This window comes from Lactuca serriola, chromosome 5, assembly GCF_051521515.1.
Source record: "Lactuca serriola cultivar US96UC23 chromosome 5, Lser_US96UC23_V15, whole genome shotgun sequence".
In the NCBI taxonomy this organism is placed as follows: domain Eukaryota; kingdom Viridiplantae; phylum Streptophyta; class Magnoliopsida; order Asterales; family Asteraceae; genus Lactuca; species Lactuca serriola.
The window spans coordinates 211,421,556-211,441,051 of NC_136412.1; the positions used below are offsets into that span (position 1 = coordinate 211,421,556).

The 19,496-nt window shown below is 34.2% G+C and overlaps 1 protein-coding gene across 1 annotated transcript; it reads left to right on the forward strand.

Moving 5' to 3' along the window:
- The first annotated feature begins 614 nt into the window (after positions 1 to 614).
- Positions 615 to 1,844, forward strand: LOC145050139 (uncharacterized). Its single transcript, XM_078998434.1, has 4 exons — positions 615 to 860; positions 1,027 to 1,037; positions 1,238 to 1,575; positions 1,675 to 1,844. The coding sequence occupies exons 1-4, from the start codon at positions 615 to 617 to the stop codon at positions 1,842 to 1,844; spliced, it is 765 nt and encodes a 254-aa protein (XP_078854560.1).
- Positions 1,845 to 19,496: the final 17,652 nt, after the last annotated feature.

A 19,496-nucleotide genomic window follows, 5' to 3' on the forward strand; every position in this document is an offset into this window, starting at 1 on the left:
TGATGGCATCGCACACACCACAGCTTCAGGTTTTCCTGGGAGTTGATTAGCTTTTCGTAGATATGGTTTGATACAGTCTTGATACAGTTTTCTCGTGATACTTTGTTATGGTTTGAGATATTGACGTATGGGTTTTTATTTTATGATATGGATATAATGATTTTAGTAATTATTAAACAAAAAATTTTGGGTCGTTTCAGTTATATTTATTTTGTGCAACTTAGTAATAGGAGAATTGAACAAATAATGATGTGTAGGAAATGGATACCTTTACATATAATTTAAATAAGATGAGTAGGTAAAGGCAACGCTTATTCGCGTTAATCCGACGTGGATGCCATATAACAGCGTTATAACACGCGAAACACCGCGCCCACCCAACGTTATTAGGTGTTATTTTAGCGTACGTTATAGTGGTGACGGGAGGAAACAGCTAATCCAATTGGTGCAACGTTTAAAAATCCGACCGTTTGCAAACGGTCACAAACATAAAAAAATCTCTATTAATATAAATACACCACATTTATCTTCATTTTATTTTCCAAACCAAACAAATCCTTTCTATATATATAAGATCCTTTCAATTTCATTTTTTTCTATTACATTATTAAAAAATGGAACATTTTTATCCGTTTCATCCATACAATCATGATATCGACGAGGATGATATGTTTGTGGGTATAATGTATCAATATGTTACCGACATGATACCGCAAGAGCCAACTCCACTATTGACTAGACGTGCGGCGTTGAACAGAGATCGTGAAGAGGGGCATAGACGTTTAGTACACGATTATTTTGCGGATAATTGTGTCTACCAAGCAAACGATTTCAAAAGAAGATTTCGTTTGCAGAAAAATGTATTTCAATGAATAGCCAATGCAATGGAAACAAGGTAATGTAATTACAGTTATTTTCTATTTTAATATATGTTGTTTAGATTATTAAATAATTGCTTTAAAAATTTATTATACGTTCTTTAGATTATTAAAAAGTTGTTGGAAAATTTTATTATATGTTTTTTAGATTATTGAAAAGTAGTTTGAAAATTTTATTATATGTTTTTTAGATTATTAAAAAGTAGTTTGAAAATTTTATTATATGTTTTTTAGATTATTAAAAAGTTGTTTGAAAATTTTATTATATGTTTTTTAGATTATTAAAAAGTTGTTTGAAAATTTATTATATGTTTTTTAGATTATTAAAAAGTTGTTTGAAAATTTTATTATATGTTTAGGTATGAATATTTCAAACTGTGGTACGATGCAAGAGGTAAACGAAGTTTTACAGGGTTGCAAAAATGTGTTGTTGCAATCAAGCTTATGGCTTTGGGGGAATCACCTGATTCTATTGATGACTATATGAGAATGTCAGATCGAATTGCACGAGAAAGTTTGTATAGATTGGCGAGAGGTGTTATCGAAACCTTCGGTGACAAATACTTGCGCACACCTTCATTGAATGAAATACAACAACTATATGCGGCGCATGAAGAACGACATGGTTTTTCGGGAATGCTTGGAAGCATTGATTGCACAAAGTGGATATGGAGAATTTGTCTTGTGACGTGGAAAGGTTAATACACAAGTGGTCATCTTGGATCACCTTCGTTAGTATTAGAGGCGATTGCATCACAAGACTTATGGATTTGACATGCTTTTTTTTGAGTTGCAGGTTCGAACAATGATGTAAACGTTCTTGATCATTCACTAATATTTCATGACCTTTTGACAGGAAAGGCACCGGATGCTCCTTTCACAGTAAATGACCATGAGTATAAGTTCGGGTATTACCTCACAGATGTAATATATCCAACATATTCAACGTTTGTGAATGCGTTTTGACACCCGATAGAACCAAGAGATAGATTTTTCAAGAGAAGACAAGAAGGAGCACGTAAGGACGTGGAACATGCTTTTGGAGTTCTGAAAGCAAAATGACACATAGTTAAACATGCAGCACGGCCATATGAGTTGGACACACTACGAGATATTATGTATGCATGTATCATTATACATAACATGGTGATTGAAGATAAAGGAAGAAACATTGCGAAGTATTCATGTACGGAACCTGGACACATTTAATTTCAACCAGGGACAATAGAATACTTACATAGAGTCGTTGATATCCAGGATATATCAACGAAAACACCAACAACTTCGAGAAAACTTGGCAGATCATATCTATGATGACAAGTGAAGTTGAGTAATTTAGATCGAAAATGTAATTTGTTTCGTCTTTTTTTTTTTGGTTTTCATCCTTAGTTGTAATTTAGATCGAAAATGTAATTTTTATAGTTATTTTTTAAATGTTATTTTTAATTTAAGATTTGATTTATATTATAGTTATATTATGACATAAATAAAAAAATAAAGAAATTCGAAAATATAGAAAGTAAAAACGTTAAAAAAAATTAAAAAATAAAATAGAAAATAAGTGGTGTTATTACATTTTATTTGGTGTTGCCTATTTCCACCGTTGGTGTTATAACACCCATTTATGACTAGGATGATGATGTGACACCTTTTGGGTGTGGTAACATGTAATAACATGTTGTCCATACCCAGCAGCCTAAACAAACAAAAGAAACTAATGAGTTTTTAATTTGAGAATTTTGAAATTAAAAGGTAAGGTCATTAATAAAATTGATATCAATTTATTGCTACATTTATTACAATTACTACATTAAAATATTATGTTGAATTTAATGAAATGGAAAAGTCATAAAATGACATGTCGAAAAAAATAATTCAAAATAATCATAAAATGACATTTGACAAATTAAATGAGAGTGTGACATATAGCAAAAAAATTTCATTTATTAGAGTATATTTCACGCAATTTGTAGGTACGTACACATGTTTATCAATTTCTTACCATAAAAATTATGCTTAATAATTATGTTAATTACTCATGGTATGAAGTTTTGTCATGTACTACTTATTCATGTGTATTTTATTTTTAGGTATATATAGGAAGTAGGATGCCATGTTTAGAGGTGTCAATCTTTTGATTCGTACACTTGATGATAGAATATGATTAGGTTTTGAGGGAAGATGTCCTAGAAAATTACTTGTTATGATTATGTTCGTATCTTGAGTTATTTTCTGTATGGGTTGGTGTTCAAAGGTGGCACCTATGGGAACAAACCGTCTTTTTTTAATTTTGATGAAAAGGGACCACTCAATGTTAAAATTACATGCCAAAATGTATGCTTTTTAACTAATCTAAAAAAAAACAAACTTTGGTGTTATAAAGTCATTCTCTAGTTGGGAAAGCAATATTTCAAACGCTTGGAATCCATTCAACAATTTTCGTCCAGATTGCTTCTCCATTTTTTTTTTCATAAAATACAATATAACCCCAAGTGTAGGGGTTACTCTTATAGGTTGACTATCACAAAAGATTTTGTTACCATGTACTTGACACATAGACATCATTAAGCAAAATCCCAATGACTAGTAGCCAGTACTTATGTTAGATAAAACTACAAATCTTAAATAATATACTAATCTAACACACATCCAAGAGTATATAATCATAACTCTATCATTTAATTCTAAGTACTATTCCTAGTACATAGCTAACTTACATTATCTCTAATACTAAATTGTAACACTCCTCACACAATTTGGGATGCATGTTCTATGGTTTGATCTGTGCATAAGTTTTGGAAACGAGTACTCGACATCAAAAGTTCGTACTGAGAACACTTTACGAAAAAATGGATAAAAACCTTGGATTAATGAAAGAACAAAAAAAGGAGTTTTAAAGAATAACAAGATACTTGAAAATGGAATTCAATATGCATTGTCATCCAACTTGTTCAACATGGTCATGGAAATAACAAAATAACAATCTACTTTGGACTGCATGAATATGCAAATATCATGTTGAGTCTGCATGGTTACATTTATGGTTTTAGCGACATGTTTTTAATATTTAATCGTTATATTGGATTTTATCAAGGAAATCTAGTTCCTTAACATTAGCTGCACAATTCTTTATGTTCTTGGGCGAATCTTAGGCTAAGATGTTGGTGATTTTAGTGTCACCATGTCATTTTAAGTAACTGGAACTAACATGTGAGCTAAGGGGCTTCATAATTTGTATTCTAATATATGTATGGAGTATTGCGGAGTGCACGCATGTATAAGATCGAATTAGAAGCGGGTTTGACGACTAGTCGGGGGTCCGGGGACACCGCTCTTGGGTCCGGGGTTTCCAAAGGGGCAACGCCCCTTTGGCGGGGTCTAGGGGCAGCGCCCCTAGCGGGGTCCAAGGGGAAGAGCCCCTGGCTGGAGTCCCGCTTGGATTATCCTAGGTTGAATTTCTTGTAACCGAGACATAGGGTAGAAATATCAGTTCGGAAAGTGATATCACAATCCAAGTTGGTATCCAGATCTCCACCACAAACCCTAATTTTCCTTACATAAGACACTTCTTATTTGGATAAGTGTATCTTAATTTTGATACGTTTTAGTTTCTTAAATATAATTATATCTTTAATCTTAATGGTTTGAAAACTTTTATGCATATGTGAGATGTTAATATTGATTTTCTATTGATTTCTTATTGTATAATTTTAGAATTCATGATCTCCTTATTAGCGTTTCATTTAAAGTGGGCACTTATTTGGAATTTCCAATTGTGTGTTACATGATTGAACCTAGGATCTGTAATTATACAACGATTTTGGTTACATATCATGAAAGTGCGTGTTGTTTTACAATCACTAGAACAATGTAGATATGTCATCAACTTGTTTCTTTTATTTTTTCCTAATATAATCTTAGTTTTTATTATTGAACTAACTTTATAAGTTTTAAGTTAGATTTTAGAGGTGAAATAGTGAAAATTTTGATTAAGGGACTTAATGTGTCAAACTGCCAAAGTTGGATCAGATGCGTCAGGAGCGATCTCCAAAAGACCTTTGGATTGAGATAAAAATTTATGATCTTAATCGGGATTTGATATCCATGTATATACTAGCTTTATAACCAGTTTTAATATGATCGAAATCATTTTTCCATTATAGAATCTAAAAATTATAAGAACTTAAACATCAATATCTTATAATTAAATGCATACTCGTGGGCTACCCGCACCATGCGGCGGGCGGTAAATGAGGGAGGGGTGAATAGATTTCTTTCGCCTAATAGTTGTAGCAACAACAAATGCACCGCATCTGCAATTGCAAGTAAAAGAAAAAGGCAAGCAATACTTTGATACAAAAAAGGAATATGTTGTATAAATTCAATTTGTTTTAAGACGAGCTTTTATTAAATAACAAGTAAATAAGAAACAAGCAGCACCGTAAAGTTAGTAAAAGTGTCACAGACATCATACAGTTAAAAGTATTACTTTGTATATTCAATCCTAAATCCAGAGGAATTTAAATGAAACAACTAATTTGTAAAATCATTAAAATACTATATGGTATTGAAAGTGTAAATGGGAACTTGAGTATCAAATGAACTACCAGGATTTAGGATGCTTTATCGGATTCAATTTACATAATTTATATCCATACCTACAAACAAAAACAAAGATAAAAAGAATAAAGTTCATCTTATAATCAATAATCAAGAAATGATAATTAAATCCAAACGTATTTCTTCGCACACACATTCTTAAAAAGAAGAAAGCTTTTGTATTCTTTCCATTCAACTTCCTTCTTGTAAGTAACCACTACATATTCTTAATCCAATACCAAATCATATGAAGTCTTTCAAGTCGGATAGAAAAACTCATCACTGATAAAATCGACTTCTCACTCTATAATCAAATGTGGAGTCAATTATTTAGGTGTCAAAGGGAACCAAAAACATCATACGATCAAAAAAAGATGATTAAACCAAATTTAAACTTGTATATGATGATTAAACCTAATAAATATACCTATAATATGCAGCCAAGTCTAGAAACCATAATAACACCAAAAATTAGGTAAACCCAAAAACCTAGTAAAATTAGATAGAAATAAACTACAGCTGAGAGCAATAATTGTTAGAGTTACCTGAGCCGATATCCAAGCACACTCAAATACCCTAAGAAACCATGATACTTGTAGTTTCATATATAACTCAATGTATTAAAAAAAAACAAATCAAGTCTACTAAGCAGTAGAAGCATAACCATTAGAAAAATAAGTCACCGATGGATCCATGAAATTATAAGATGAAAATGATAAGTAGTGTAGCATGGTATTGCATGATGCCCATTGCTCCCCTTTTTGTCGGCTCACAAATTTTCAAAAAAGTCGGCAACTTCTGTAACAAAATAATTGAAGGAGATACACGATAGTCATCTTCGTACATGAAATCGGCCACAGTTGTGGTACTATCTATGGTGATAAGACAAATCAGTTGTGGTGGTGGTAATTTTGATGTTCTTCAACACCACTTTTTTTAGATCTACTGTCACCTACGGTCGTGGTGAGACAAAGCAAAAACAACCATGTTGATGTAGCAAAGCTTGTGGTGATGGTTAGACAAAGCAACGACGACAACTTTATTGGTGGAAATGAAAAGCAGTAACGATCATGGTGGTTGTGAGGTAAACCGGCGGCTGCCATATTGACATTAAGGGTGCAGAGCAACAAATCGATTATGGTTCTTCATAGGTGTAGCGGTGAAACTTGTTTAGGCTTTCCAAAATTTGTAACATTAGACGCATCAAATGATATAGCATTATAGGGTTGTGCAACATGTAATAAGATTTGTACCTCTTAAAATTCAAGAAATACCTAATATGTTCTATATAATAGTAAAGATATTGAGTTAAAATGAAGACATATCTTGAATTAACATGAAGACATTAACAATTATGATGACATTTTGATATATTCTATGAACACGTTGAGGTTGGATTTAAGGGGTGTTTGGCTTAGCTTTTCATAGCCCAAAAGTCATTTTTGAAAAAGTTACAAAAAAATCAAGATTTTCTGACTTTTCCAAAAAGTTCATTTTCCTTGTATAAAAACTCAAAAAATAGCTTTTAAAACTAGTTTGGCCAAACATCTTTTGCTTTTTTTTCTTTTCCAAAAAGGACTTTTGCCTATGAAAAGCTAAGCCAAACACCCCTTAATGGCACCATCTATTTATGCATCATGAAAGTTTACTTCTTTAATAATTTATCCGTTGTGTTAATAACATCAAAACCAAAAACCAAAGAGACTAATAATGTGTAGAAATTAAAGTTCTTGGAGGTGTAAATTGACAAAGAGGAAAAAGTAGAAGGGATGTTATCGTAAATGTGTGAAATAAATATCGTATCTGTTGGTTTCACATGGCAATGATAGAGATGAAATTTAATTGTCAAAAAAGCACTTTCTGGTTTTATTAAATAAATCTTAAATAATATTGTGGATGTAAACAAGCACACATCTTTGTCGCAATCTATCTTAAGCTACGCTCTTTTGTTTTTTCCGTTATTTTTTTAATCTATTTATGAACAAGTTCTTAATATGATATAAATATATAGTTACCGTATATAAACTTTTATTTTAAAACCGGTATGTTCTCATACTAACGCGTAGTACTATTTATTTTAATAAACATTTTTTTTTATCATATCTCATATTCTTATTTATTTTGATACATGCTATTTTAAGATATTTTAAATTAGTTTCATTTCCATATATTAATTTATGGTTTCTTCCATTTTATTAAATTGTACATCCGACAAAATAAATGAGAATATGACACACGAAAAATAAATTTTTATTTATTAAAATAAATTAGTTTTTTTGCATGCCATTTTATGAATTTTTTTTCATTAATTTCATATAATATTTAAATATAATAATAAATACATATCAATTTAATTAAATGATTTTCCTTCTAATTTCAGATTTTTTAAATTAAATCCTTATTAGTTTCTTTTATTTATTTATCTAAACCGTTTGTTTAAATTTAAAAGAAAAAACATTTTAATTTTAATAATTGAATATTTTTCTTATTTTTATTATAAATTCAGACTTTACATATGTTTACAATTTTATATTAAATTGTTTATTTTAAATAAATCTATGTAATAAATGTCTTAATAAATTTAGATGAAGATATATATATATATATATATATATATATATATATATATATATATATATATATATATATATATATATATATATATATATATATATATATATATATATATATATATATATATATATATACACGCGTTTCATATGATTTAATAACTGGAAATCAACTTCTATATAATAATTGTTAGCATGAATGGTGTAAGAATCTTATTGTTATAGATATTTGTATATTTTATATAGTAAAAAGATAATGGTGAGGTCATTGACGATTTTGATTCTTTATAAAACTAGAAAACATCATTCATGAAGTCATTTTGTACTATAAATTATATTTAATTATAAAGTAAATATTATTTGTTATTGCAAATAGGTAGTTGATACTTGATAGTTACACATATAATATTAACTTAAACTTTGGATTAGAGTTTTCCTTTAAAAATTAACATTTTTTTAGAGAACCCAAAAATCCTTTGCATTTTTTAATATAAAACAGCATTTCTTTCGACCAACAAAATACTATACTTTAGTTTGTTTGTTTGTTTGTTTTTTTTTTTCTATTGTCCGGCAGATGTATATTAGAACAAAGCAAAAGGCTTCGAAAACAATATTACAAAGAGTTAATGCACTAAAACAAGTTACATAACCGATCCGTCCAATGCGGCCTAGGTTTCTTACTGATACTTGTTTGAGAGAGAGAGAGTATTTTTCTTCAAAAGAAGACCTAAAAGGTTAGAAAAATCCTAGAAAAACCCTCTGAAACCAAAAATCTATGAATTTCAAACCCTAACTATCACATCGAAATTGCTTCAATTGTTATACAATTTTCATGATTTATCACTCTCTTTCTTTGCAACATATTCGGTCTCAGAAAACCAAACTACTAGCACAAAGACCCAGAGAATAAGAGCACTTAAGAGGAAAGAGTAATTTCCGAGAATAAGACTATGATGCATGTAATTAACTTCCAAATTTTTTTTCCTGTTTTATGAAATATTTTACATCCTACAGGTAAGTATTCGTCATACCATAAATCATTTTCAATAATAATACTTGTAATAAGATTTTCAAGTGGTATAACTAGAAATACTTTTAGCACTTATATAATCATATCTCGCTCATACAAAGTGTTATGTAGTATTATCAAATAAATAGTTAACACGTATTCTGGTTATTAATCTTTTAAGTATTTAAAACATATAAAGTATACTATAATATAGAATTCAAATGACACACTTTCAGCATATATTTAATCTTTTAAGTATTTAATACATATATTAAATCGTGCTCATAAAAGTAATTATGTGCTCACTTGATTGAGGTATAAGATCCAAAGTTAGTCAAGCTCTTCACCTAACACTTCAACTTTTCCCTTTAAAATGACCTAAATACGAATATTACTACGCCTCAGTATTCGTTCATATAGATAATGTTGCATTTAACAATTTATCGATTCTTCAATAATCCTCAAGAAATACGTCACGCTCTATATGATAAGGAATAACCAGGTAACATCACATCGAAGGTATGATCTATTTTGTATACAGAGTTACTGTTTGGAAAATCCAATTTAAATACCTCACTAGATATAGCCTAGACATCACTCTTGTAATTAGATCAATCAGTATTTTGGATAGAATCACTGATAAATCTTATTTATAGGTTCATAATAATGATAATAAACATAAATATAAGTTACACTTAAAATGTAGTAAGTGTATCTTAACTTACAATAATTTCAGACAAAAGTTCAGAGTTTTACGGGCTGAGCTTTGACTCCGTAAGGTTTATTGTTAACATATCCCTTAGGAGAACGTAAAAAAAGGAGAAGTCAAACTAACGTCGGGCTTGGTCTGGTCAGAACCTAGTCTGAAGCTAAGTCCGGGATTTCGCCAATGCGAAGATCACTGGTATGGCGGTTAAGGTCCAGAGTCGCGCTTTAACCTATTCTCCAAGAAGTAACATCCCGAAAAACGTGGGACCAATCAGAGAGTCCCACTTACCTATTAGATGATAGCCACGATCTTCATAACAATTAAAATATCTCCTTCTAGCCAATGAGGGAATGGGGCAAAAGACGTGACAGAGGACCCTCCAATATGGGTCTACCATGTTGCACCTCACGAGGGAATGCTCAACAAAATCAGTTGAGGGATGTGCTTCTCGAACAGGTATAAAAGGATCCTTCTTCCTCACAAAGAAGGGGACGTAATTCTCTTTTTTCTGTGATCTATTATAATCTCTCTCAGATCTCATACTAACTTGATCATCGGAGCTTCGTCCCGGGAACTCCTCCCGGACGTCAATTAACGGCCATCTCTCTCTTTTTGCACTGTGATATCAGGAGAAGATACCTGCATGGATCTCCCCTATAGTTCCAACTCAATCCTCTCCAATATATCACAACATTTGGCGCCATCCAGGCGTATCTCTAGAACGATATATCCACAAAGGAAACCCAGAAAACAACGATGGTAGGTGACATTCCAGTGACATCAGGAACAACAAAAAGAAGCACGCTGCATCCAATGCAGTCACTCGACAGCGGGAAAACTTCCATTCAGGAAAACACGCCTAAAACCGCACACCAGTCTCACAGACACCATCCAGTTCTACAGCTGAAATGACGATAACTTACATAGCCAGTCTATGGCGCCCAACAGCCAACACAACTCAACAAGTAGCAATCATAACCACAACTCTACAGATCATCGCAACGCAACAAATAGAGATCCTTATCTCATAACAACAGTCCTTCCCGCACACTTCTGGAACCAGAACCAAGATCCCTCACACTATTCAGCCATAACCATAATATCCCCCGATGGTCCACCCACATGCCACCATGGTAGGGTTGTTGTAACACCAGTCAAAATAGGTCAATAACAATCACATGTGATTATCATGTAATATGATTTTATTAAAATAGTAATGTGATAAACGTACTATGTATTTCAAGATAAATTCTAATACAAATATGAAATTTCTTTACGATACAACTTAAAGTATACGTCCATACGATTCCAAAAATATAGAGAACGTCTGAATCTGACTTCACATGAAGAAGTTATGATAAACCGAATACTATAAATCTCTATAATAAGAAGAATTTAAAATATACTTAGAATTAGCTATTGGATTCTAGAAGAGAGTTGTAGTACTCTTAAATACCTACGTGTGCATATAAAGAACGTCAAAAACAGAGTTCGTATGTGAAAGTTACGACCTTCCGAAGATACAACTATTAGAAACCCTAATCCGACTGAGCTCACGACGTGAGCATAGAAACTCACGACGTGAGGAGTCAAATTGCCACATTTCGGACCTAAAGTGTGCGTGACAAGGCTACGAAGGGATAATTTCTAAGCTCACGATGTGAGCAAGGATATCTCACGACGTGAGGAGTCATCTGGCCACCTTCCGAAGCTAGGGACGCAAATGGAAAGTCTACAAGGTGAGCAGGCTTGACTCACGATGTGAGTTTTAGAAATTCACGACGTAAGAGTCCAAAAACTTGCTAAAAATAGCAGGTTCAACCTCAGCCATTCTTGCATCTGAACTCTTTCCTTTTCTCTCATTTGTTGAAGCCCTCGTGCTTCCCGAGCCCGCCGATCTCGAACCGCTAACCGTTTCTAGTTAATCACGCTACTAGAGTGAGTTTCACGGCCCCACTTTTTAATATTTTTGGGGGATAACGCATGCTAAATATTGTATACACGTTAATATTATGTCTATATGATAGTATATTAGTATCAACGTAGATAGTTATATTAACCGTGATATAGTTGTTCAAATATAATATTTTGAATATATACAACTATTATCAACTTGTTAGCATGTTATTATACTAATGTAGATCTTGAGTTATATTTTGGATTCTATATATATATATATATATATATATATATATATATATATATATATATATATATATATATATATATATATATATGTTGTGTGAGATATAGTTTCGAAGTTATATTCGAAAGTTCTATATGTTAATTTCTAAAGTATGTTGCTATTATTGGTTTTATGTCAAAATAAAACTTGGTGTGCTATATGTTTCTATTTATAGTTTTATGACAAGATAAAACTTGGTATGTTATATGTTGTTGTTGGTTTTATGATAAAACCTTGTTTTTCCTCAAGTTATAGCTGTTATACTGCCTAAAGTAATATGAACTTAGGAGTAATGTTTAAAAGCAAAGTGTAATAACTTAGGGTTTTAGACATGAAAATGCTTTTGTTGTTAGAGCTATAGGAAGCCGTTGAAGTCTACATGAGTAATTGTATTCATTAACTAAGATTGGGGATCTTAGTAGAAATCCTATGAACTGTAATCGTTAATCCCGTGTGAGCGAGGAAGTCATGTATAATTAGTATACGGGTTGACAACCCCACTCGTGGTTGCTAGCTACAATCAAATTTAAGCGAGTGACGAACTTGTTGGATAAGGTGTCTAAGTCCATAACTATTTCTGGTAAGTACTTGACCCGATCCGGCATGGTCCATTTGGGTTGCATGGCACCATGCAATTGGATAGACTAAATGAGAGAAATAACACTTGGAAATTATTAATATATTATAAGTTCTAATATATTAATAATATTATTTAATTAGTTTGATCAAGAATTAATTTAGAATTAATTAAGTGATCAAAAGATAACTAATTAAATATATGGGTTGATTATGTAAATCATCCATATCTTATATAGTGGGCTAAGAGGCTCCATGGATTATCAAGTTGGGTTCCACCCATAGGATGCTCCATGGGAGTTACAAACCCATGGGTCATGGAAATGAAGAGTCATGACACATTAGGGTTTACATGGTGTAACCCTAGATGTGTCAACACTATATAAGAATCCCATTCTCCACCAAAATCGGGTACACATATGAAACAAGAGGTCTAGGCCGATTTTAAGAAGTGTGTGTTCTCTCAAAAGTCTTTCCAAGAGCATTTGGTGTTGTGTGAAGCATTTGAGACATCACACTTGGGGTGCTTGGCTCACAAGGTTTCAAGGATCATAAGCAACAACAAGGTAAATTATTCTATCTTTCATTCAAGTTAAAAATTGTTCCCCATGTATGCTAGTGTTAGGTCCGAATCTGGATCTTTCACTAGTAATCAAACAATCACAAGTCGAGAATAACAACAATAAGATGAATGAATTGAGCTTGCACACGATTAAACACTTGAACCGTCAGGTACAACTCAAAGACTAGTCGTAAACTCTATGGCATCGAACCGTACAAATGACCAACTCCTAGCCTTTATATACTAGTCTAGACAGCAAACTAAGTTTGCGATCGTAAACACGTTTATGGCCGTAAACATGTTTACGGTCGTGAACATGACAAAACAGTAAACAACTCAAAACACTATTACAAACTCAAAACCAAAAAAATCACATAAAGCCTAGCCCTAACCATTTATCAGACCCTTCAATCTCCCCTTTGGTTTGGTGCTAGCTTGAATTCAGTCTTTGTCGATGACCAGCACATTAGATCTCCCCATTGCTCCATTCCACATCTTCATCTCGATAATTTGAGCCACCATCGCCGTATATTCTTTCGCAACAGGTTCAAATATGGATTCAACCACCACAATCTGTTTAGTAGCAAGGTGATGTATGTCCCACTTGTGAAATTGAAGTAAATCCCTTTTCTCATAGAGATGAATGCAATTTTCTTTTAACTTGATGACCGCAGCATCCGTGGATTCATCATACACCCAATAAAGCATGGATGCAAGAGAACCATCAAGGTAATTTTGAAGAACATGGACTTGCTTAACCTGAGCTGTAGTAGGCCACATCATTGATGTAATTGGCTGATTTGTTGAAGTATCAAATACCTTGGAATGAACCTTGACAACAGACTCTGCAGTCTTCATTGACGGGAACCCCTTGGCAACTTGATCTTCCAGGAAAGATTTGAACTAACTGGCCTTAGGATTTCCTGAGGGATTCGAAAAGGGAGCTTTGGATAGCTCAATGAGGTCAACCTTAGTGAAAGAATGAAAATCATGAGCATCCTTGTATAGTTCCTTATTCCCGCTCTTCCTTCTCACCATAAACATGTTCTGTGTGTCATGGAATCCCCAAGACACGATTCCTGACCTATCACCATAGATATCCTTGAAAGTTTGAGTGCTAAGATCAGTAAGAGTAATTCGTGGTTGATCCCAGGGCGCCTTATGATCTATGCTTCTTTTGAAAAGCCATTTGCCTTGGTTATCCTTGGTAACAACCTTCTTCTTCTTCTCGGAACTCTTTGAGGCACCTGCCCTTGGAGCTTGTTCAGGTTCCACTTCAAAGCGATGGGAGATCTGATTGGTTGAGAAGAGGTGGGAGCATCAATACTAGGATCGTCTGGAATAGGGGGATCGACATGTGGTTCATCAACTGTTGACTTAAAATCATCACCAAACATGTATTCAAGTTTCTTTTGCATCTCCAGGAAGTTAGCATCCAAGTGACCATATTGTTTCTGAAGGTCAGCAATTTGCTTGGTCTTCAGAACATTTTCTTCGCGAAGCTCGGCCACTTGGATACTGAGCTCTGTATTTTCAAATTGGAGGTCTACGACCTTGTTGACTAGCTCAATATTCCTTTGATCGAGTTCAACATTTTTCTAATTGATGACGTCAATTTGACTTTGGAGTCCATAGAGTGAAGGGGAGTCATCTCTTGTGTTGTCACCTCCGATGAAAATTCCTTTGTCACGAGGAAGTGGTGTAGAAAACTGTTCTTTAGCTAACAGATGGGCTAACTTGACCGAGGCATCATCTTTGTTTGGTTTGGAAGGAGATCGATCTGCTTGTAATGAAGAACCACCAACTTCAAATATAATACTGGGACCTTCACTGATAGGTTCGGCTGAGACAATAACTGGCGTGATTGTTGGTGAAGCTATAGCACCTTGAGTCGTTGAACTCTAATTTGCTAGTCTCAGAACTAGTCTGCGTCGCTTGTTTGGAGGAGGAGTGGCTTGAGTGGTGGTGAGATCATCTTGCATTGGCATGGTAGTAGGTAGACCAGTGTCAAGGGGAGGAATCCCTGACATTGTCACCATAGGAATTGCTATTTCCGCCTCTGATTGGAAACCGGAGGTGTAGCCACGAAAACATCTTCTTCTACCCTTGTCTCAGTAGTCACATGAACAACTTCATTGACATTGTCAAGCAAGTTGTCGAGGTTTACATCAGACAAAAAATCATCATTGCTACCGAAATTCAACGGGATATCATCCTTATCAAATCCCGTGAGATCAAAATCCTCATCTTCTTTGTCATCATTTCTTGTTCCCTCATTGTAGTCACTCTGTACTTGAACAAATTGCAATTTGTGTTCATCATCGACTTGAGTTTTTGGAGCAGGAGTCTCGTCATCTTCATGATCGGAAATAGTGATGATAAATTCAGAAGACACCTTTTCTGATGAAGTTGGCTCTGATAGAGTCTTCTCAGAAGTTCCATGGGATTCAGAAGACTCATTGATCTCTGCAAATTATACGAACTTCACCAAGAGATGTAGACCTTGAAACACCACTTTGCCCTTTCGATTTTGTTTGATAAGACCAATAGTGTGAGAGCCTAAGGACTTTGTGTCCATCTTATCACCAGACTTGACCATGTCAGGGAATTGATCATCAATGAAAGCTTGAATGAATCGGGGATACATCAGAAATGCGTCTCTGTTTCCCCGAGTCATGGCACCAATGTTCACTAGAAACTCATCAAAGACATATTTTGAGAAGTTAAATTTGTTGCCGGCTGCCAAAGACACAATTACTCCTGTTTTTCTGATTGAGATCTCATCAGCTCCTGATCTCCTTCCTGACACATAGCTAATGAGCACGTGAGCCAAGAAGCGCCAGTAAGGAGGTAGAAGCTTTTTCACGGTTGGAGGATAAGAACCCTCATATCCCATCCTTTCAAGAATTTTTGGAATTTCTCCAGCATCAGCTTTAGTTGGATAATCAGATTCATCAAGGATCATCAATGTGTCTCTGATATATTGCTCCGAAATTCTGATTTTGTAGTTTTGCACTACAACTTCAATAATCATTTCTTTATTCTTCTCGGTCACCTTGGCTATTCTCCAAAATTATTGAATAAGACTCTCATAGATGACATGATTCACTGTGATAGCATAAGCCAAGCAACATTCTCGAAGACGGTACATCATGGACATGAAATCTCTATGGGCCACTGGTGGATCATCCAACACTATTGCAAGGTTGTGCATCTCAGTTGTCTTAAGATATGCCATTATCTGCACTAAACAAGCCAAGTAAGAAAACAAGGTATCTAAAGTTGAAATGCTCAAAGTTTTCTTAATTTTGGCCAACTAACAAGTCAACAAGGGTTTACGGTCAACAGAGGTCAAAATATAGTTTACGGTCAAACTAGGTCAACGGACCGTAAACATGGTTTACGGCCGTAAGGCCAACCCGAGTTTACGGTCGTAAGACCAAAGGACCGTTTACGGTCGCAAGGTCAAAACGAGGTTTACGGTCTATGAATTTACGGTGTATGAGTTTACGGTCTATGAACATTCTAACACCGTAAACTCCAACAGACTTTGAACACAAATTACTACTATGATTCTTAGTCGATTCAAACAAAAAATTACAAGTTCATGGTCGGAATTGACATACCTTTGATGTGGACTAAACGATTTTGAGAAAACTAGCACTTGATTTTCAAAGATTAGAGAGAAAAGAGGAGTTGTTTACGGTTTCTGAATGAGGGAGGCAGTAAAGAGGGTTTACCGGAGTAAACTTCCACTTTTATACCACTTTGACTTTTCAAACCGCATACATTGTTAGATTATCAGTTCAATTTCAAATAGAATTTCAAAAATAAAACTTTTTGAGGATTATTAAAATAAAAGTAAAAATAAAAATTAAAATAATATAAAATTATCCTAATTTCAAAAATTAAAGAAAAAATTGACCTCTAAAAAATAAAAAATAAAAAATAAAAATAAAATAACCTCAAAAATAAAATAAAAGAAATTCTAACAAAATAATACGCGTAGGTAAACTTTTGACTTCATCTTGTGATACCGGGATCAAAGTTGTTAGACAATATTTATCCACTTGTCGGTACCTTTCATATTCACATCTTTGTCTGGTCGATCGTCGGTATTGTGGTCCACTTAAACACGAAAAATTGTGACAGATTCAGGACATACTATTTGTTACAAGAAAAGGTGAACTTAAGTTCCTAGTAATTATATCTGATTCCTTAAATACTATATCTTAAGGACCATTTATCTGACGACGACCAGAGATATTGTTGTCCACCTAAATTGAGCAGCGAGATCTAAAGACAATCTTTGAGTGTTCAATTTTAATTGTACTGGAACATGTTTCCCGCTTCCTGATATGCCCCGGCCGTTAAGAACTTCCAGAGTACTCCTTACACCGGGTGAGTAGACAACCATTCAGAGAGACGATAGATTCAGAATTCTATTACTTATTACTTAAGAGGTGTTGAGAAGTAGAAGGTTGCATATGCTGTGTACCAGGTCGGATAAGAAGTCACGCGAAGGAGACAACATATGGCTAACAGATAAGAGGAGTTTCACATATATAAAATGCAGAGAAATAGAGTTGCATATGTTGTGTACCAGGTCGGATTGGAAGTCACGCAAAGGAGACAACATATGACTAACAGACGGAAAGAAAGAAAATGATATTCTACAGACCTAATTTATTGGAATTTACCAGTCACCCCATCCAACCGGAATTAAGGACAGAATCCGCACATCAAGGAAAAGTTAAACCACGGTTCCAAGTATAGGTTCATTTAATGTGACGAGTGGATTCCCATATATATATCTCCCTGCTCAACCTATACCAGCGTCGTATTGTCAGGCTGAATGGATCTAAGTAGGTCAAGATTTGTCAAGTCTATAAATTTCCTAAGTTCAACTCTGCCTAGTAATGTCCATTTAAAATTTTTCGTGCCTACCGACACATCAAACCAGAGCATAGACCCTTCAACTTTGGGTACGTTACGCAGACTCAGGTTGCCTGTTATCACATGATCATATCACTTCCCAGTCCTTCAACAGCAAACTAAACTATTAGCGACAATATTTTTTTTTGAATTTTTGATGTTTTTGGATTTTTAAAGTTTTCTAATTTTTTTTTTGTTTTTATTTCTCCCCCTAAATTTGTGCATATGAGAGAATGAAATGACTAAAAATGCGCAAATTTAAACTAAGAAAACCTAAAAATTAATCCTCAAAACGAATCATTTTTAAAAATCCCACAAGCACATCGAATCGAGCTTTGTTAAACGGCTTTGTGAACAGATCCGCCACATTATTAGCAGTGAGAACCTGTTCGAGCCGAATGAGCGAACGCTCATAACAATCTCTGATGAAATGAATTTTGATGTCAATGTGCTTGGTTTTGGAATGTTGGACAAGATTTTTAGTGATCTGAATAGCAACCTCATTATCATAGTGAATTGGGGTTTCTAGATAGTTCAAACCGTAGTCCAGCAGTTGATGTTGTATCCAGATAACTTGAGAGCAACACGCCGATGCAGCAACGTATTCTGCTTTTGCTATAGAAGTAGATACTGTATGCTGTTTCTTGCATTGCCACGACACCAGTCGATCACCAAGGAACTGACATCCTCCTGATGTTGATTTCATGTGATGCTCATAGCCTCCATAATTACTGTCAGCAAAAGCATATAAATCAAATTCAAAATTTTTCGGATACCAAAGACCCAGTTTTGGGCTGCCTTTGATATACCGAAAAATTCTTTTGACAACAATAAGATGTGAAAGTTTAGGATTAGCCTGAAAGCGAGCGCATTGACACACTGGAAACATGATGTCAGGACAACTTGCAGTGAGATACATCAAGGCACCGATCATTGATCTATAACGAGTTTGATCTACGGATTCGCCATCAATATCTGGAGTCAGTAGGGGTCTTTCAGCCATGGGAGTCGATGCAGGCTTTGCGTCTGAAAATCCAAACTTCTCAAGAATATCATCAACATACTTTGCTTGGTGTAGTAGGATTCCGGTTGAATTCTGTTTGACCTAAATCCCCAGAAACATGGTCATCTCGCCAAGAGAACTCATCTCAAACCTTTTCTTCATTATGCCTTCAAACTCTTTGCAAAGCTTTGGACATGTGGACCCAAATATGATTTCGTCAACATAGATCTGAACCAGTATCTGATCATCACCAACATGCTTGATGAATAAAATTTGATCAATAGTGCCTCGAGAGTAGCCGTGTTCGAACAAGTGCTTTGTTAGAGTTGCATACCACGCTTGAGGAGCTTGATGTAACCCATACACCGCCTTGTCCAACTTGTAGACATGATTAGGGAACTTTGAGCTAACAAACCCAGGGGGTTGATCAACGTAAATTTCTTCCTTCACCTTGCCATACAAGAAGGCAG